The sequence below is a fragment of the Gossypium hirsutum genome, chromosome D12, assembly GCF_007990345.1.
Source record: "Gossypium hirsutum isolate 1008001.06 chromosome D12, Gossypium_hirsutum_v2.1, whole genome shotgun sequence".
Lineage (NCBI taxonomy): Eukaryota > Viridiplantae > Streptophyta > Magnoliopsida > Malvales > Malvaceae > Gossypium > Gossypium hirsutum.
Window position 1 is genome coordinate 47,518,242 of NC_053448.1, and position 21,910 is coordinate 47,540,151.

General features: G+C 32.2%; 1 protein-coding gene across 1 annotated transcript; it reads right to left on the bottom strand.

The window, feature by feature from the left end:
• Positions 1-16,377: 16,377 nt before the first annotated feature.
• LOC107946241 (uncharacterized) lies at positions 16,378-20,211 on the bottom strand. The gene is made up of 8 exons (XM_016880479.2): positions 19,869-20,211; positions 19,622-19,702; positions 19,107-19,157; positions 18,910-18,995; positions 17,995-18,112; positions 17,847-17,889; positions 17,481-17,534; positions 16,378-16,772 (listed from the first exon to the last, which is right to left on the bottom strand). Exons 1-8 carry the CDS (start codon positions 19,896-19,898, stop codon positions 16,600-16,602), a joined length of 636 nt encoding a protein of 211 aa, XP_016735968.2. The 5' UTR covers positions 19,899-20,211; the 3' UTR covers positions 16,378-16,599.
• Between the last annotated feature and the right edge of the window lie 1,699 nt (positions 20,212-21,910).

Below are 21,910 nucleotides of genomic sequence, written 5' to 3' on the forward strand. Positions count from 1 at the left end.
CATTCTAAAACAATCCATTTGTCCATTTCAATTCAATCAACCCAATATACCTCAACTTGGCACCAATTCACATCAATTTAAATTATACAAATTCAACCTATTCAAGCATACCTTTAACCATTCAATATCATCATTTTACCATACCATTTCACATTCAAATTTTTCATTCAAGTTTCATATATATAGCTTATCACATTACCGAAACATACATATATACATCAACATTAGCCTTTCCAAAATCAAACATTAGCTAAGGTTCAAATCAAAGCTACCATTCTCAAGTTAACAAAAGCATAACACCTATATACATGCCACATAACCGGACTTTAGAACGGAAGACCATTGAATTAATAACGGGATAGTGTGAGCTTCTTGTCAATCCGCTAGACACATTTCGCAAGTTAGCAATCTACAAGGAAAAATGGAGGCAATGGAGTAAGCATATTGAATGCTTAGTAAGTTCATAGGTAATTAAAATAAGAAACTTACCTCAAATTATAATTAAACATATCAAACTAATTAACTTGGAAATGTTTGCCTAACATAGCAAATCACAACATTTTGGTAAGTTTTAGTACATAATCAACCATGTAATATGTCAAATATACATAACAAACCATTTCATATCATTTTAAGTAACTAACTCAACCTTATTTCAATCATGAATAAAGTGATCATATATGCATACCAAAGCTTTTTTATTCAAGTCATTTAATAATTCTTCATTTGAACATTAAATAGATTTCGTGTCATCTTGATTCCTCATTTCATATCATCTGTATTGATCGAGCTAAATACATAATCGTGTCAGGTTACTCGTCCGGGCTAAACCTTTAAAAAGACATCAGGCCACTCATCCGAGCTAAACTCGTGTCACATGTATCTTCGAGTTTGCAACAAATGTTAGATCACACAAATCATTAGTAATTAATTTGTATCCATGTGTACAATACCTTTACTAATTTCATCAGGGCAATTTCAATATATAAGTTCATATACATTTATTTACAATTTAGTCCAGATCTTACTTGACAAAACAACAAGTAATCATATTCTTTAAGGACTAATCCACAATTTTGCCTTTTTCTCGATTATCCTCAGTTTGATTCAATTGTTAATCTATACAATAATTTAATTTAATTTATCAATTCTAAATATATTTGAAATAGCCTGATTTTTAGTGGTGTCAGAATAATGGTTTGAGACCACCAAATTCTGTAAGTAAGCTCGTAAATTTTATTATTTAATATTTACGAGTCAAATATGGATTTTAAAAAAATTTTGAATTTATAATTTGTGTTTTATAATAATTTATTAAGTCAAGTGGTTTTAGAAAATGAAGTATCGAGACATTGTTTCTATAAACCGAGCCTTAAATATTTTTATAAATATTTACGAAGTTTCATTAAAGTTGTATTAAAGTTTTGTTAAAAAAATTTAACGTTTTGATAGTTAATTAATTAAAAAGAACTAAATTGAAAAAGGTGCAAAACTTGCTAATTATAATAATTAAGTGATTAAATGGCATGAGTAATAAATAAAGAAGGACCTAAATAGCAATTATTCCTAAATGAAGAGTGGAGGTGGCATATGAAAGAAAAAATAATAAAATAAAGCCATCAATGGCAAAATTGTAATTAAATTGAAATTAAAATAAAATAAATGTGAAATTAGAAAGTTTCTAGGCATTTCTTCTCCCATTTTCGGTTCAAACAGACCCTAGGAGAGCTCCTTGAGCTGGTTTTGCATATTTTCTTCATATGAGTTCAATTCTTACTTGTTTCTTGTAATTTTTATGTTTTTGAGTTTGTTACAATTAGGTCCAACTAAACCTTACCTTAGTTTTTTATTTTATTAAAAATTTTGGAAGTTACTATTGATAAATATTAGATGTTTTTGATGAATAACATGGATTTAGAGCTTTTATTATGTTGTATGATGATTTTATAAAGTGATTTTGTTAAATATTGATTTTAGGATTAAATTATTGAAATAATAAAAATACAAGGGTTTGTTGTGAAATTATTACAAAAATGGGCTGTATTGAATCCCATGAATATTTATATAGCTTGTATTTGTATTAAAAATGGTTAATTTGCATGTTTTGGGTTTAGGGACTAAATTGAATAAAAGTAAAACTCTAGGGGAAATTTTGTAAAAATGTAAAAAATGGCCAAATTACAAGAAATGAATTGTTTTATTTTCTAAATTAATATATTGAATGAAATTATTAATTTAGATCAAGATTGGGTGAAAAATCGAGGAAAATGAAAAATTACCAAAATGCCCATGAATCTTAGTATTTCTGTAATTTAACCAGGTAAGTTCGTATGAACTGTATTCTATATAATTTTGATTAAAGTGAATTTTAATTGGTGATTAGTAATAGATATATGTTTATTGTTGGAATTGAATTATTGTTAGAAAAATATTATCGAATTTAATACTCAATTTGGATTGAACATGGGATTTGAGTACATTCATTATTTGGCATATGACGCTATTGAAGGAAGATATCGGAAAATTAGCCAAGTAAACAGGGTTTCAGCATTTGTTGCGAACTCTCGTGTTTTACTTTCTGTTTAGCTCTTTCGAGCTTCTGTTAAGCTCTTACGAGCTTCTATTCAATTCTTATGAGTTTTTGTTCAGCTCTCACGAGCTTCTGTTGGCGTGTTCAGGAGGACCAGCTCTTATGAACTTCTGTTAACGATGTACTCTTATCTGTAAGTCGTTCTTCAATTTGGGAAATTCTTGGTAAAGTAATTTATTTAATGAATTTGAAAGTTATCCAATGATATTCCAAATGGTTTAACGGGCAATGTTCTATTACGAGATGATGTGTGTTCGATACGAACTAACACAAATATATATATATGAAATACATGGAAATGATGGTACATGATATATTGATATAATGAAATGGATGATATATGTTTATGAAGAAACGGTAAGAGAATGATATGTATCATGATATGTACATATGTAAATTATCTTTGATATGTTGATACAAGGAAACTATGTAAGTTAAGACGAGTAATAAACTCAAGTGTGACATGTTGAGAAAATAAGTTTATCAATGTTGAATTTATATGAAATATGTTCAAGTATGCTAACAAGTGTTGTTGTTTGATGCTTAGGCAAGTGCCAAGCTATTGGTTAAATGGTAATATGTTTATTTATATGATGCATTAAAAGGGTAAGTACTCAAATGAAAATACACTAGTGCTCATGAAAGAGTGATAAGGTTTAAGTTATGCAATTTCTTATGAAATGATTTATCATGTGATTAATTCGAAAAAGGCTATGTTTAAATGCACTAGCTTGTAGCTATGGTTGAATGATATGCTTATGACTGGTGTGTTATGCATATGAAATGAGTGTGGAAAGTAAAGGAATGCAAATGAAAATAAAGAAATTTGGAAGAGTTAAAGTTGTTTAAAATCCTACTATGCTAGGAATAATATGTATAAGTGATACTGTAGATTTAATCACCTTGTGAGTTGTTGATTATAACTTCATGAGTATTGTGGCATCAATATTGGATTATTCTTGATATGTATAAATTTCATATTTCAAATGAATTGATATGATTAAAGTTTATACGAGCTTACTAAGCATTCATTGCTTACGTAGTTGTTTTCCTTTACTTTTCAAATTATTGGAAGCTCGATTGAGTTGGAAGCTTGTAAGAGTTATATTACACTATCCATTAGTTCCATCGGTACTTTCAGATGTTCTAATTTTGGTTATAATGGCATGTATAAGAATTTTGTTTAATGTTGGCCTATATGTAATTTGTTGAGATTAGCCACTTATTTTGGCTTGTTTTGGATGCCTAACTATGGCTTGTTGATATGCATAATGTTGATTGTAGGTTGACACCAAATTGGGTGAGATATATGGCTTTTAAATTGGCCTATTTCCATCCACATGGGCAGAGACACGGGAGTGTGTCTCAACCGTGTGTGATACGGCCGTGTGACCCTTGTATCTTTTAAAGAGTGCAAGTCAGTATATTCACACGGCCTGGCACACAAGCGTGTGACTTGGCCGTGTGACTCAAGTCAGAGAGTTACACGAGCATGAACACGGGCTGGGACATGGCCATGTGTCCCTATTTCAAATGTCCACATGGCCTGAGACATGGGCGTGTCTCCTGACCGTATGAGTCACACGGCCTGGCCACACGACCGTGTAACCCCTGCAGTGTTGAAAGTTTTAAATATTTCTAAAAAAAATTTTGAGTTTCTGATTTAGTCCCGACTTGTTTCTAGTATGTATTTCGGGTATTGAGGACTCGTTTAAGGGACAATATATATGATTTTGATTGGTTTTATTATGAATATTGATATGTAACGAAACGTTTGAAATTTCTGTCTGAATGATCCGTAAACCCCGGTAGTGCTCTATAACCCTGTTTCGGTGACAGATACGGGTTAGGGGTGTTACAATCTTATATCATTTTATTGTATGCATGAGTTAGTTCAATTTTATTTTTTGAATGCTCCCTAAGTTTTGTGTTTTATTCAAATTAGTCCCTAAAATCGAATTTACAATATCTTTCAAATTTGAGCTTTGATTTCAAAATTGATCTCAGTTACATTCTTTTAGGAGCCTATATTATCTATAATTTTATAAATTTTACATCAATTTCAAAATTTATACACTTTAGTCCTTATGTTCAAAAACTAGCAATTACACTTTACAATCTAGTCCTTTTTCACATCTAAGCTTAAACTATAAAACACCAATTTCATCAAGAAATCACCAACGAAAACTTTTAAAAACTTTAACATTTTTTCAAATTAGTACATAAGCTAGCTAACTCAAGCTCCCATGACCTCAAAAACATAAAAATTACAATAAAATGACTTGAAATTACCTTGGATTTGAAGACCGAATGCTTAGAAAGTTCTTCCTAGGTTTTCTTTTCTTACTCACGGCAAGGTTGAAGAAGATGAAGTAAAATTTTCATAGTTTTCTTTTCTTTTTTTTCTTATATACTAAGATTAAACTTTAATTAATCAAAATTAGTCTAATTAACTTTAATTAACTAACCTTAATTACAATTAACATAGTGGATGAAAAATAGCTTCCACCACCATTTGGCACATTAAAAATTGGTCCAATTGCTCAATTAGTCATCCAGTTATTTAAAAAAATTCATAGCGATAAAATTTTACAATTTTTACAATTTAGTCCTTATACCATAATTAACTATCAATTTGAAAAAAATTAAGGAACCAAACTTTAATTAAACTTTATGCTAACCTCGTAGATATTAAATTTTAATATTTACAAACTTGAACATTGGAAATGGGGTTCCAAAATCGCCGTTTTTCACACAATTGAAAAATGGGTTGTTACACAATAGTGGAATGACTTTTGACTAAATGAGTTTATAGTTAATAGGTGAAAAGCTGAAACTTAATTATAAATCATTTGAGCCTTAATCACATATTCCAATCGATCCCTCCACTAGCTCGTTGAAACTAGAAATGAATTGCATGTTGAATCAAATAAACATAAATGAGTAGAAATTGTGAAAATGGAGAAATGAGAAACATTTGGAAATGATTGTGGTTTTCTCCAAAATGAAAATGGAGAAATGTAGTCATTTGGAAATGAATGTGGTTTTTCTCAAAAATGAAAATGAAAATGACTTGGAAATGAATTTATGTTTTTCGAATTAAATGAAGTTCGAAAATAAAAATAAATCATTTGGTCATAATGAATCGTTGAATGCATAAATATTAAGTATATTTTCTCATAGATTCTTTTACGGTAAAGTCACCATGATTCTAATGAAATTAGAATTGGGTTGAGAAGACTATTTAATTGGATATATTGAGATGTTTATTTTGAGAAATAGAAAAACAAATTTCGGGTTGGATCAAATTATAAACTATTTGGTTAAAAGCCTAAGAAGTACTTCTAATTGGACCCGATATGGGCGAGACCCAAAAGTCCCTCATGTTTGTGAGGAGGAGGACAAAATCTTGTATTCTTAACTAGGGTGGTCGCCCCCTATACTATTAGATAGATCAGGAGTTTGTTTTTCTAGTTGAAATAAACTTCTACAATTCAAAATCTACCTCTTCTCCCTATAAATAGATGGCACCGGTAGGATTATTTACACAACAAAAATGAATTGTTATTCTGTCCAAAAATAGAGAGAATTTATTCTCAACTGTTAAATCAAATTTTAGAAATAACAATTTCTATCGGTTTTTACTTGAGGAGAGATTTTTTTGTTTTCACACTTAAACAAAGAAAACTGTTTCTAGTTCTGTGCTTGATTTGAATTATTTGAGCCCACACTCGAAGCAGTTTGTGGTACGAGAATAGCGGAGAAGGTCGTTCGGTTGAAAGCTGAGAATGAAAAGGATCCGTCTATCCAATAGCACAGGTGCAAATTTGATTTAAGGTTTATTACTATAAATATCACAAATCGGCTCGATTTTCAAAATTTTGATTTTCCGCTATACAAGAAAACTGTTTTCGAACCAGATTTTTTTCCAACACCTTCTATATATAGTAGTATAAATAACTCAAACTATGATTTTTAAAAAAAAAGTTACTCTCTTGAAAAAAAATAAATTTCCTCTTGAAAGTTATTATTAATTTAAAATTAATATATTTTTACATAAATATTTAGGTTAATATATATTTTGCCCACTTAATTCATCCATTTTTACCTACTCAGTACCTATTTTATTTTTTGGACCTAATTGGTATATGAACTAGTATTTTTTCATTCAAGTTGGTACCTCCGCACTAACACATTAGTTTGTGTTAATGTAACATTAATAGCCAATTTGGAGGTGGCACGTGACGAGCATAAATTAAAAAAATTAAAAAATCTTTAAAAATATAAATTTTTCTACATCAAGAATGAATCTAGGCAAATGATTGTACAAATTCATACTAGATGTGTCTTTAACAATTTTATATATTTTTACTTTTTTATAAAATATAAGTTTTTTAGGTTATTATTGTTTTAATATATATAATATAAACATATAAATTTATAGAAAATGATATATATGCAATGAAAATATTTTTTATTTATATTTATCGCATAACATATTTATAAGTTGTTATAATTATATCAACATAAACTAATGATATTAGTTCAATTTACCCGTCTAAACGATAGAATACAAATTGAGAAACCTAGAAAAGTTTGGGAGGAAAATATATATTAACCTAAATATTTTTTTCCTGCAATGTGTGATGTAATCTAGTCATATATTATGGCTTTACACGGCGGAAGATGTGGCCATGTGAGTATGCGACATAGCTGGAACTCACTCATCATGTCTTATTCGTATTTTATAAATTTAAAATAGTTACTGTTCTTATTTTTGGAAATTAATATCTTAAGGTTTATATTTTTCTTTGACATTTGAAGTTAATGTTTTTCATCTTCTAAAACTTTCATATAAATATATTAAAGTTATTCTGCTTTTTTGCTCTAAAAATGATGTGACGTCTAAAAGCAATAACCAGGCATGAATTGCAAATTGCCAACTGAAAAATCTAGCATGTAGAAAATGAAAAGTAAGAAACTCACATTAATAATTTGGGGAAAGACAAAAAAGAAACTAACATATCATATTATATTCACAAGTGAAGCTGCTCTCTAGCCCCATATTCAACATCCTATCTATCTATTCAACTTTTCCATTTTTTACTCTTGAAAATCATTAATTTTTAATCTCTTCTAAATTAATTAAACTCCCTACTTTACATGCGCAACTTGTATACCTCACAAAACATGTAAAAATTTAAAACGAAAAGATTTAAGTCCAAATTCATCTAAAATTCAAAAAATTAGTTCTCAAATCCATCTATTCAGCTAAGGGTTGCTTCTATCCCGTCGAATTGCTCTTAAGGCCAAGTTCATTTGTCCCACTCTAGGCTCGTTTCGAGCATGATAGACACCCAATATCATGCACTCAACGTAAGGTTTGTCATAGTGGCTGGTGCATCTGTAACACTTCAAATCTGGTATAGACGTTATGGTTGAATTCGGAGATGTTACAAAGAAGGGTTTTGAAAACAGTCATTTTAATAAATCATCCTAGTTTCATAGCTCAAATTCGTTTATAACTATTACTAAAAACGTTACTTAATTAGTTCAGTTGCCAAAGCATATTTTATAGCGGAAGTCTTAGAAATCGTTATATTTGAAAACCCCGTTCTTATTTTCAGAAAACCATTGTTTTCAGTAAAAACCATATTTTTAGCCAACCGCTGCAATTAAAGAGTTAAATAAAAAAATCCAAATCCAAACAGTCCAAAAAGTCCCTTAATTACAAAACTCCCAGAAATAAGTCTTAATTAAACAAAATCCTTTAATTAAAAATAGTTCAAAAAATTGTGGTCACCGTGAGACTCCGCTGCTCTGATCTGCCTAAGTCTGTGGATTACCTGTACAGAACAGAAAAACAGAAGTGAGTTTTTGTGAACTCAGTGTGTAACCCAACAAAAATAGACATGCTATACATATAAAAATCACTAATACAGTCAAATTTAGATTCGGACCTAAGTCCTTTACAAATACAGATAAAAGAATCAAATATGTCGAACATATATATAGAATCTTACCCCCATCCTCTACATACCAACTCCGATCATCCCATCACACCATGTGGGGTTAAAAACACTCACCCATCCCTATACACCATATAATGTCAATACGACACATAACAAATAATATGCAGTCAAGCTGCCAGAATATAGGCGAAAATTCGCTGTACAGATCACTTCCTCCACATATACAAAACCCACCCCAGTCATAGATACAGAATAACAAATACAGTAACATCATGCATAACATGCTCACATATAGATAACATATATATACTTAACAGAACAGATGTACATATCGATATCCTACACAAGGCAGACTATCAGAGTATCATATCACATAATTTAGGGTTTGGTTGTCTCTTACCGTCCATATGGTAGGCCCACAATCAATCGGAACGAACTGTGCGACCCTAGGGAAAATTTTAGAGTTATGGGCCCACATGCCCGTGTAGGCCTATATGCCCGTGTAGGCCCACATGCCCATATTGGCCTTGCTCGTGTGGCCCACATGCCCGTGTGGCATGATAGTGTGGGCCCACACGCCCACTATGGCCTAGCCTGTGTGATCTACACGGCCATATTCACACCATCACACGGTCGTGTCTTGCGCATGGTCACACCTTCGTCAAACACGCGATCGTGTCTCGCACACGACCAACCACACGGCTAGGTACACGCCGGTGTGGCGTCGACAGAATGCTCTTTGGGCTTTCACTGAAACTCGATTTTCTGCATTTAGGGAACACACCTGGTATGGTTTTGATACGAAAACACTCTCGAGCCTTTCGAAACCTAAAATCAGAGTACCCAACATCAATTTAGTAGATTGATTAACGAATTCGATGATAAGAAACAACACGAAACTGACTTACTGTCGACGACAAACCACCTCAACGCATACTAAATCGTTGAAGTGCAATTCCCTACTCCACAATCTGCTCCTAAACACGAAGTTCCACTAATCAATGGCTACAAATTGAGATCACTAAAATCCCAAATCAAAAGTTAAAGGGAAGCAAAACTTTACTTACCAACCGATTAGAGAACCCGACAAATCCAATGGCACGATCAAATGATAGATTCACGAACAGAATTGAAGAAGAAGAAAAATGGAACAAAGATTTACCAAAAAGGGGAAAAATGTCAAAAACAAGAAAAAAACTTGAAGATAGGAAAATAAAATCCACCTTTGCTCCCACAGGGATTTGAACATAGGACCTCCAGCACAACAAATGTAACACCCCAAACTCGGCTTAGACGTTATGGCCGAATCTGGCGGTGTCACATGGAAAGGAATTTGAAGAAAAGATTGTCGAGTTTAAAAACCATTACAGTAAGTTAGCTTTTATTTAATTCGAAAAAAAATCTAGTTGATTTGCTTTAAAATTTGTCTCCTAGCGGAAGCTTTTGTAACCAATTAATTTAGGGAAGATCGTTTCTATTTACGAAAAACCTTAGTTTTTTTTTAGAAAAAATCGTGTTTTGTGGAGTTGTAGTTTTTAAAAAAATCCATAAAAAATAGTATAAAGTCCCAAATTTAAAGCCAACTAGTTCATAGTCCAGAAGATACATCAAAAACCCCAAATAAGTAATAAATTCTAGGCAATAATGGAAAATAGTCTAAAATTTACGTGTGGCCACCGCCGAGTCCTCTGTTGCACCGACCCGTCAAGTTTGGGAATTACTTGTATAGATTAAACAGATAAAGTGTGAGTTTTCGCAAACTCAGTGTGTAATCTCCACAGAAAACATGCATACAAATAATCAACAGAATTCAGTTAGATACAGTCTGGGGCCCATGCCCATCACAGATTCAGTTTGGGCCTTAGCCCATTCAGATACAGTCTCAAAAATACATTAGAGCCTTGGCTCATACCAGATACAAAATGCAGATACAGTAAATCAGAATCCTACCCACCAGCCTCTACACACCATCTTCGTCCAACCTTACACACCATGTGGGGATTAAATCAGCCCACCCATCCCTACACACCATGCTATACTGAAATGCGGCACATAATCAAAAGGTTCCAGCTGAGCCGCCAGATAACAAGCTTAATAGCCTTTCAAACACTTCCTCCAAATATCATCAACCCACCCCGATGCAATGCAACATTCACAATATCATGCCATTATGCAATTAATAGTACATACATTCAGATATCATAAGTCATGATCAGTATAGAAATCAGACAGATAGATCACACATATAAGGGTCTAAGTAAAGCTTACCGACCCTATAGTAGGTCCAGAGTCGATTTGGGCGACCCGTACAACCTTACAGAATTTTTTAGAAAAATGGGCTCACACGCCCATGTGGCCCACTCGGCCCAAATTGGCTTTGGCCACGTGATCCATTTTTAATGCAACCCGTGCTAGTTAATTATTCATATATGTTTTTACTATTTACTTATATGTTCCTTCAAAGCTATCTACTTGAGTCACTGTTACTAAATTATTTATATCTTGAGCTATAAAATTCTGAATTAAGATCTACTTGATGTCTTTGAAACTAGACTCAAATACCTTTCTACCATAAAATTTTCAAAATTTTTGGTTCAGCCAATAAGTACAGTAAAATTTTCAAACTTAGCTCTGTTCTGCTATCTAACAGCTTCGTCCCTTCTTTTCTAAAAATTAATTATCTCTTAATACAAAATTTGGATGATGTTTCCATTTGTTTCTATTGAAAATATACTCATTAATAATTTAAACATGTAAATTTTAACCCCTAATTATTTTTATCCAATTTTTGATGATTTTCAAATTCAGAACAGGGGAACCCAAATTCAATCTGACTTTGTCTCATAAAATTTATTATACCTCATGATTTACAATTTCATTACTTACATCGATTCTTCTGTGAGAAACTAGACTCAATAAGCTTTAATTCTATATTTTGTTCATCCTCTAATTCGATTTCCATAATTTATGGCGATTTTTCAAAGTTAGCCTACTACTACTGCCCAAATAACAAGCAATTTCGGCTTTTCGCTGAATACCCATTTTTTTGCGTTTCGGGTACACATCTGGTTTTGTTTGATGCTAAAACAGTCCCCGAGCACTCCAAAGCCTATAATCAAAGTAATCAACATAAATTTAATGGATTTACAAACGATTTGATAACCAAGAACAAATAGAAACCCAACTTACTGGAAACACGAAAATTTATGTGTTTTTGCATTCCCTTTTTAACTTAAAATCATGCTATTTCGGTTAAATTTTTGTTGAAAAATAATTAAATATTATAAAATAATTAAATTATGTTAAAAATATGAACATGATAAATTTTAATTAATTTTATAGTTAATTTTGATTAATTTTGACTATTTTCGACAGATTCGCACAAAGGGCAAAAATTGGCTCGGCAGACAATGCTCGAAGAATAAAATCGAGAAGCAATTTGAAGCATCGAGAAAATTTTATTTCCAGCCTAACATGGTTCAAAAATGTGTGTTAATTCACTATATAATTAATTTTAATTTATTCCCAATTTAATTTGGGCTCAATAAATTATTATTAATTAATTATGAAAAAAAAGGGTCCAGTTGAACCGCATTGGTTGAATCGAATCTAGTGAACTGAACCAGCCACCAATTGGGCTGCCCATGTAACACCCCTTACCCGAGACCATTGCCGGAGTCGAGCAAGAGCCGTTACCTGATTTAACTTACCAGTTCAGAGCATAAAAATTTTCTTTTAAAATTTATTTCACTGTTCACCATAATGTTGTGCACCTGTGCAGCAGTCACTAATTTAATTATAACTCGAGTTACGGAACTTGAAATTTAGATACGTAAATTTTACCTGAAACTAGACTCATAAATTATCTTACCATAAAATTTTTAGAATTTTTGGATTGGTAAATTAGTATAGTTTATTCATTAAAGCCTCCTCTGTTTCACTGCTCGACGGTTCTAACCTTTATTCACTAAAAATCTATTTTCTTATCGTATGATTTTCATATGGGTTCTCACTTGTTTCTGTAGAAAATAGACTCACTAGGGAATCTATAAATATAAATTATAACTCATAATTTTTTTTGTACAATTTTTAATGATTTTCTAAAATCAGAACAAGGGACTCCAAAAACCATTCTGACCCTGTCTAACCAAAATTCAAATATCTCAGAATATAAAATTCCTTTACCCACACCGTTATTTTTCTATGAAAATAGACTTGATAAGCTTTAATTATATATACCATTCACTCTCTAATTCATTTTACATTATCCTTGGTGATTTTTTAAAGTCACGTCACTGCTGCTGTCCCAAAACTGTTTCATTGCAAATTTTTCCTCTTTGATATTTTCTAGGTATAAACTATCACCTAGGCATTCATAACACCACACATATTCTTAATTGGCCATTTCAATAGCTAACCATTAGCCATATCATATAAACACACTCAAAATGACTAAGTCTCTATACATGCCATAGCTTTACACGTTTCGAAATCACATAATACTGAGATGTCTGTAGATAGTGTGAGACGAACTCCGACGTCCTTGTGATCCTCGAACTGACTTGGCGATACTATAAAAATAAGGAAAATAAAGAAAGTAAGCATAAAGCTTAGTAAGTTTACAAGTAAATAAATAACAACATTTACCATAAATAATCATACTCATAAATTTCATCAAACATTAGAATCTTTACTCGCTTCTTTACTTACTCTCTTACTTGTTTACTTACTTGCTTACTTAAATAACTCATGATTATAACTTACTCCTCCCTTGCTGAAATTTCTTTCTCAACTGATAACTTAGATATTCTCAATCCTTATAATTCGCCTGAATTTATTATTATGCTTTTATCTAAACTTTCATGTAACATGGTCTATTTATTAGCCCGTTGAATCACTTGGAATACTAAGGATACTCGTGTCTCTTGTCTAATAATACATGCCAAAGCTATGTCCCAAACATAGTCTTACATGGGATGTTTTCTGTACTGCCAATACCATATCCCAGATATGGTCTTACATGGGATCTCTTTACCCAAATGCCATGACATTTGTATCCAATACATTCCTAATGTTTCAACGGGGATTGTATCACTAATCCACTATCATTTCATACTTGAGTCAACATTAAATAATTTCATGAAGTAATTACATAATTACTGAAAAATAACAGCATTAATAATAATTATTGAAATATTGCATTTATTTCCCGTAAACTTACCTCGGTACAAAATATGATAAAATCTAGCACTTTAGACTTCAACCATTTTCTTTCCCCGGTCTAACTCCGGATTTCGTTCTTCTTGATCTATAATAGCAAATTTATCTTATTTTACTTACATTCATCAAAACAATCCTTGACTCGAACTTTGGAAAAATTACAATTTTGCCCATATACTTTTGCATAATTACACTTTTTTCCCAAAGCTCGGAAATTAAACTTCATCCCTTATTCTTATATTTTATGACATGTTGAATGTTTTCCCTTCTATGGCAACATCAAATTCCCACTCTAACACTTCCTTCTATGGCAACATCAAATTCCCACTCTAACACTTATGAACATTAGGTATTTTTACCGATTATGTTGTTTTACTCGTTTTCACTTAAAATCGCTTAGCAAAAGTTGTTTAACATAATTTTAAGATTCATATTCTACCATAAAACATAAAAAATAAACACATTTCACCTATGGGTATTTTTACAAATATAAACCCTAGGTTAAATTATTGCTAGAATAAGCTAAATCAAGTTACCGGGACTTTAAAAACGTAAAGAACATTAAAAACGGGGCTTGGGATCACTTACTATGGAGCTTGGAAGCTTGAAAACCCTAAATATGACTTCCCCCTTGCTAATTTCGGCCAAATAAAGAAGATGAGCACAATTTGTCATCTTTTTCCCTTTTAATTCATTTTAATTACCAAATTACCAAAATGCCCCTAACTTAAAAATATCCTATTTCACTTATCTCATGTCTATTTTTGTCCATAACTTAACCAATGGTATAATTACCATATAAAGACCTATAATTTAAAATTTCATAACAATTGGACACCTCTAACATGTAGAACTCAACTTTTACAATTTTTACAATTTAGTCCTTTTTACTAAATTGAGTGCCCAAACGTCGAAATTTTTGAACGAAATTTTCACGAAATCATATTTGTGAAATTGTAGGCCATAAAAATATAGTAAAATAAATGTTTCCTCATCGAATTTGTGGTCCCGAAACCACTGTTCTGACTAGGCCCAAAATCGGGATGTTACAGCCCAGAACCGTCTATATGCTGACCCAAATCAGTATTTTAGCTGACTAAATAAGCTTGCAAAGAAGGCCTTGAAGAACTTTCAACCTTGAATTCAAACCCCTCCAAAAAATATGGCTTTATGGATTTACCCCAGGCTATTTTTAGCAAAGTTGAATCTCTCAAGTTTGCCATATGTGTGGCCAGCCAAGGGGGGTCTCTTTGGCTGATGGAATTTGCTATTTTTAGTAGCCACAATCAGCTATAAAATCCACCCCTTATTGATCATTCAACTCATTCCTCACACTCTCATTCTCTCTTCTCCTCTCTCACTTTCTCTCAACTTTTCTTTCCCATTTTCCCTTTTGTTCAAGTGCCGATTTCTTCTCCTGGGGAAGAGGTACTCATCAACCATTGTTGAGTAGCAATTAAAGTGTTCATAAGCCACCTTGATAGCCGAGGACAACAAAGAACGAAGAATGGAGAAATCAGTCTAGCCATGGAGAAACACCAGATTTGCTTCTTGTTCCCTATCTTTTCAAATTTCGTTGTTGTTTTGACAAACATTTTTCTGAATATTTATGCTATTGAAATGGTTATTTTAATCAATCTAGATTGAATTTAATCCGTGTTGGGTTGATTATATTTTGCCTGCTTGAATTGTTGAAATTGTTTTTGTGCTGTTATAGGCCTCAGTAAGATGTTTGATTAAGTAAAAACATGCCTAAGTTATTCTTGCAATATTAATTGTTAGATAACTAATGAATTAATTAATAAATCGTATTGAAATTTTAATTAGTCGACACAATACTTAATCAGTACATGTTTATTCTTCTAAGGTAGCTGAAGTTAATTTAGCATTGTATTTGGCGATACATATGCCTTGCATAACTTGCAAGATTATTGTGATTAAACTGTTTCAATGTAGAAATACTCTGTCACTACACCGAAACAGGCTTTTAGCGGCGTTTTTTAGGCCTTTAGCAGCGTTTTTTAACGCCGCTAAAAGTATTTGCGGCAGTTTCATTAGCGTCGCAAAAAACGCAGCTTTTGATAGCGTCGCTAACTTTAGCGGCGTTTATGTGAAAAAACGCTGCTAAAGATCATGGTCTTTAGCGGCGTTTTTTGCAAAAGCGCCGCTAAAGGTGAAAAGCGCCGCTAAAGATCACGACCTTTAGCGGCGCTTTTACAAAAACGCCGCTAAAGATCACAAGCTTTAGCGGCGCTTTTTATCACAAACACCGCTAAAGGTCATGATCTTTAGCGACGCTTTTTGCCACAAACGCCGCTATAAAACAAGCCTTTAGCGTCACTTCTCGCAAAAACGCCGCTAAAAACATAACATTTAAAAAAATTTATTTAAATATTTATTTTTATATAAATATTATATTATGTTTTATTTTTTAAATTTGAACTTTAAATATACTTTGAAGGATAAATAAAAATATTATTTAAATTAAATTTTCTATGAAAATTTTAACTTTAAAACTAAATATAAAATTAATGAATTTAGTTTTAGAATTTAAAATAATAAATTAATAACACAAATAAGAGATCGGTTAGGATATTAGGAAGGGAGAGAAGTATATTGTGAGAGAATAACTTGAGTGCCCACATGGCTCTCGCAAAGTAAAATATATCAAGTGATTACAATTAGGATTTTCAACCTTTCACTGTCCTTAAACCTTTAGAAAGTATGATTACAGAACATACTTTAGCATTTTCCTGAATAGATAATTTTGCCAGTCTCTCTTTCTCAGCACGCAGGAATGCAGGTGGATCTGATCCTCTATCGAGCCCTCCTGAAACCTTCATGAACTGCACCAGCTAGTAACAGCATGAACTTGAGCTTCAATGATAGAACAGTTTCCAGTGGTACAATTGTAGCGGGCAAAAGAAGATAGGAACGCCTTGTAGGTACATGGCTGCTCATCTCTTCATAACATTCATTACAAAGTCCATCTGGTCATAAGTTTAAAACAGGTATTTTCAAGAAATGAAATCAATATTTAGAAAATAAATGCAACAGAGGAAAAGTTAACTACATGCAGAATACAACAAATTCAACATAACACTTGTTGTAATGATAAAAAAATTGGCATCAAATTTTTCATAAAATTATTTAGATACTCCTTAGAGTGGACATAATCAATAAGAGTAATAGCAGTAAAGATTCACTAATCAAATTCTACCATACAAAAAAATAATAGCAATGACACATGTTACAATTACGACAACAACAGCATAGCTTTTCTTTCATAAGATGCTGCAATCCATATAGAACAGATTATGCCAGCATGCTCTACTTAGTACCAAATGCAAATAGGAAGTCACATCAACATCAAAAGTGAAAAAAGTCCCAAACTATTGTAAACATCAGTTATTGTAAACATCAGATAGGTTACAAGCGTATTTTCCTAATAGGATATTTGTACCAAAATCTCTCTTTAAACCTTTTCAATGGTGACAAAAGACTACCAAAAGGCCAAAAAATAAGATGCCTACTCAAGTTTTAAAAAGAAGCCAAAAGTGCCATAATTTTCATACAGACCACCATTCCAACTTAAAGAAAGGATGCGACACTTCTGTAAGATGCATGTCTAACAAGCTGAAAAGGACAAGTATGACAGTGATATAGGCAAATGCAGGGAAACGTCAAAGAAGACATACCAGCATTGGCTGGAGCAGTCCACGGAGTTGTAGTCCATATTGCTAGGCATATATCTGGAAAGAATTCTTCCAATAAGCTATCTTTACTTGAAGTGTACTGACATTCTAAAAGAGCATTTTGGTTTGTACAATTTAAGCAACGGGATATTAATATTTTTAGTAAAAACTAAACAAACATGTGGAGGGGACAAAGAAAATGACATGATTTTCATTGCACATTAATATCCATTTCATATTTATCGGCTTCTTATCCTTTTGCACTCTCTCATTCCATTTTTTTAAATATAAAAATTTCAAATGCATAAAGCATGTGAAAAATAATAAATAAATGGGATGGGGACAACTACAAATTACTACTGGACATACCATAGGGTCTATGTTGTCTTGTTCCAAAACTATTCCCTGCACCCTGGAATTAAGAGAAGCAAAAAAAATGTTTATATTTGCACTGATGTGTCTAATCAAAGCATTTAGTATAAGGCGATGGAACAAGTCATTCGAAGATAACACATACATTTATATATGTATATGAATTGTCAGAGGTTGAAACCCTAAAATGCCATTTTGTCTTTGGAACTTTAAAAGAGAGTCTGTTTAGTCGACATCCAAATTGTTCCATGAATGACTGATCCCTGTTTTTAGCCAAAATCAAATTTCTTAATATATTAGAGCTGCATTAGAAGTTCTTTTTTCTATTAAAAATTTTATTTATTTTTATTTGTTAAAAATTATTTTATATATGTTAAAATGAGATATATATGACACATTACGTGCAACTATTTGATTATTTTGTCATCCACATCAATTTTTAACAATAGAATTAGATGAAATTTTTAATAGAAAGCCTCGATTTACTCTTTAATCTAATGTATAAAAACTAATTTACTCATATTAAAATGGTTGGAGGTGTAATTCATATTCTATAATTATATATGACTAAAAAACACTATATAATTATGATATTGGTTGACAAATAAGTGTAAATAATCATATAACAGAAGTGAAATCAAAAGAGTTAGGTTGAAATCTTCTTGGGGGCATTTTAAATAGCTGTATTATCAACAGTAATTTTAAAATAGATGATCAATCTCCTTGTTGTTTTCTCCAAGGCATAAAAATTAAGATACCTTTCACATCCTATCCAAGTATCACATGATGAGTTCATAATTGTAGCTGCCACTACAGATATAGTAAGGACTAGAAAAGCAAGCTAGCTAGCAAGCGACCATGTCCTTTTCAATTCTGTTTTTTCTCTTTTTATTTTTATTTTTATTATCCATATTAGCTTAAATTCATATTAAGGTGTACGGATAACAACCCATATATTGTGACACAAGCAGAGGCAAAAAACTGAAAATAAAAATGAAAAAGAAGGATCTAATTTCAGAGACATGAAAAAACTAAAAATGGCTTGAACAAAGAAAGTTACCAAAATTCACATGCTTCAAGTGCCACCTCATCATCAGTGTCCTTATTTACTTGCAACATATATTCAATTACATTCTTCATATGTGGCTGTTAAATAATGGAAAGTGACATCAGAAAAAACAAAATGCAGATTTGTAAACAGGCTTAAAAAGAGAATGACATGGAACTAAAGATGTTACAATATACTGCAATACCTACCTCCAGAACAGATGGACGGACTTCAATTAGCTGAACAAATGCTGCACAAACCTGATCATGTGGCAAGAAAAAGAAAAGGAAACATTGATCTGACAATGCACAAACTTGGAAAAAATGAGAGAGCTTTCTACAATTCATCACTAGCTTTATTAAAAATATGGAAATGTTATACAGATGAAATCATGAAAAGAGTCGAAAACAGCCTTTTCATAGTATTCAGTTACATGATATATATATTTGCACGGTCCAACATTTCAGCAGTTTCATTATAGAAGAAAAAGACAAGAACCATTAACACCAAAGACTAGATGACAAAGCATGTCTGATTCTAAGGCTGTATTCAATATAAATACTGAAATCAAAAAATCAGAAATGACAAGTAATTCATGTCAAGTTTTTATAGGCTTCAATAGTAAATTACAGGAAAATTAGGAAATATTTATAATAGATCATTCCACGCAAAAGTTGGATTATAAATACAATAAGAATACAAGAGAAAAGGAGAAACTATTCACCAATTTCCGCACTTCTGCTGCAGGGTCATTAGCAAGGCCAAAAAAACCATGAAGGTATTTATCCACAGATGCATATAAAGCCTGAAAGAAATTAATGTATAATATCAAGTATTACCCTAAAAGTAACAGAATGGCATCCTTCACAATGAAGAATAAAAACTTTCAAACTTCAAGTTAACTTACAGAAGGCATCAACATAATATATTGGTTTACAGAACCCAATGAAAGCTTTCTCAGAGAAGCTTACCGTATTAGCTAAGATGGAAAATAGGTGCATGATGACAGACAAACGGAGACGATGCAAATGAAATGGGTAAAAAAAAAGAAAAGAAGATGAACAATTTTTAATGGAGAAACCAAAGAAAGTTCTCGAAAAATAAAAACCCAAATAAATTTTCCTTTGGGGCACTTCATCGATACAGTGACTTGAGGAAATAAAAAATCAGGAAGAAGAAGAAGAGATTTCTAGGGTGAGGGCTGCCGATTTGGGGAAATTGGGGGGCGAAATAAAGGGAATTGGGGGAGGGGAGAAATGGTTTGGGAAAAATAAAATGGGGAAAAAAAGAAGAAAGATTTCTAGGGTGAGGGGGATCGATTTTGGGAAAAAGAAGGGGGATAAAAAAAAGAGGGATTTTCATTTCAAATTGTGGGATAAAAAAATATGATTAAAAAATGGCGCCTTTTTGCAGAAGAAATTTGTGGCGTTTGAAACAAAAAATGCCACAATTGCCCTGAGCATTAGCGGCGCTTTCTAAAAAACGCCGCTAATACTCTGAGCATTAGCGGCGTTTTTTCAAAAACGCCGCTAAAGACCCAATCATTAGTGGCGCTTTTTAAAAAGCCGCTAAAACCCTGAGCATTAGCTGCGCATTTTAAAAAACGCCGATAAATACCTGAGCATTAGCGGCGCTTTACAAAAAACGCCACAAATCCCCGAATACCAAAAAAGGTGTCGTAAGGCTTAGGTTTTTTGCGGCGCCTTTTGAAAAACGCCGCTAATGCTCATTTTTAGCAGTGTTTTCCAAAAAGCGCCGCTAATACTCAATCTTTAGCGGCGTTTTTTTAAAGCGCCGCTAATGCTTGATTTTTAGCGGTGTTTTTTATCCAAACGCCACTAAAAATGCCGCTAAAAGCCTGTTTTGGTGTAGTGTGTTACCTCACTTGATCTTTTATATGCTTGTGAAGATTGATTAATCGCTTAGATTGACATTGAAAAATGTTCAAGAGATTGATTAATTTAATAAGTTTGTATGAGCAGTAGTTAGCAAATTACTGAGTTGTCGTGAATTTGTTCGTAGCAGTATAAACATAAGTTTAATAATTCTAATTTAAAGAAATGTAATTAATCCAACACAATTATATCATCTTGATTAAACCTTATTTGAAATTGTGCATTAGAACCTTTTTATTTTTAAATGTTTTTCCTTAGTTTTTAACCCTTAGTTTTTGATCATTTTTAAACAAAAAATATTTTCCATCACCAAAGTGTTTGAACATTAATTTTATAAATATTCTTTTTTACAATCCCTTTGGGTACGATAACTCGACATTTACTTGTCACTTTATTACTTGTTACGGTTGTGTACACTTGCACATTTTCGTCGTTCCAAGTTTTTGGCGCCATTGCCGAGAACTGTTTTAAAAAAAAAAGCTATTATTTGTGAATCTATTTTTACATTTTGGTTGATTTATTTTCCTGTTTAAATCTTTACTTACTTAATCTTTCTGTGATTATTTCAGGTGTTTATGAGTATTGACCAGATTATCGATTTACTCCCTGTGGATCCTGAAATAGAACGAACCTTTCGACAGCGAAGAAGACAAGCGAACCAGAGAAGGACCGAAGAGATAAACTTTGAGAATATGAATCAAGGAAATGGAGTAAAACTTGCTCAGAATCTAATCCTTATTGCTGATGATATGGATAAAGCTTTACGACAGTATGTTGTGCCAGTATTTAACGATCTTATGGGTATTAGGAGACCCAAAATCGAGGTACAACAATTCAAGCTGAAGCCGGTCATGTTTCAGATGCTTCAGACTATAGGTGAATTCCGTGGAATGCCTACTGAAGATCCTCATCTTCACTTAAGACTATTTATGGAAGTGAACGATTCTTTCAAGTTAGCCGGAGTACTCAAAGATACATTACGACTGAAGCTGTTCCCATAGTTGCTAAGGGACAGAGTTCGTGCCTGGTTGAACTAATTGCCACCGAACTCCATTTCTACATGGCAAGAGTTAGCCGAAAGATTCCTCATGAAGTATTTCCCACCGAGCAAGAATGCC

Excerpts from the sequence above, each read along its gene's own strand:
- LOC107946241 (XM_016880479.2), bottom strand. The coding sequence starts at position 19,898 with ATGCACCTATTTTCCATCTTAGCTAATACG. Across the intron at positions 19,158-19,621 it reads CAGCAGAAGTGCGGAAATTG|GTTTGTGCAGCATTTGTTCA; the intron begins GTGAATAGTTTC and ends CCACATGATCAG. Across the intron at positions 17,535-17,846 it reads AAGACAACATAGACCCTATG|ATATATGCCTAGCAATATGG; the intron begins GTATGTCCAGTA and ends AATTCTTTCCAG.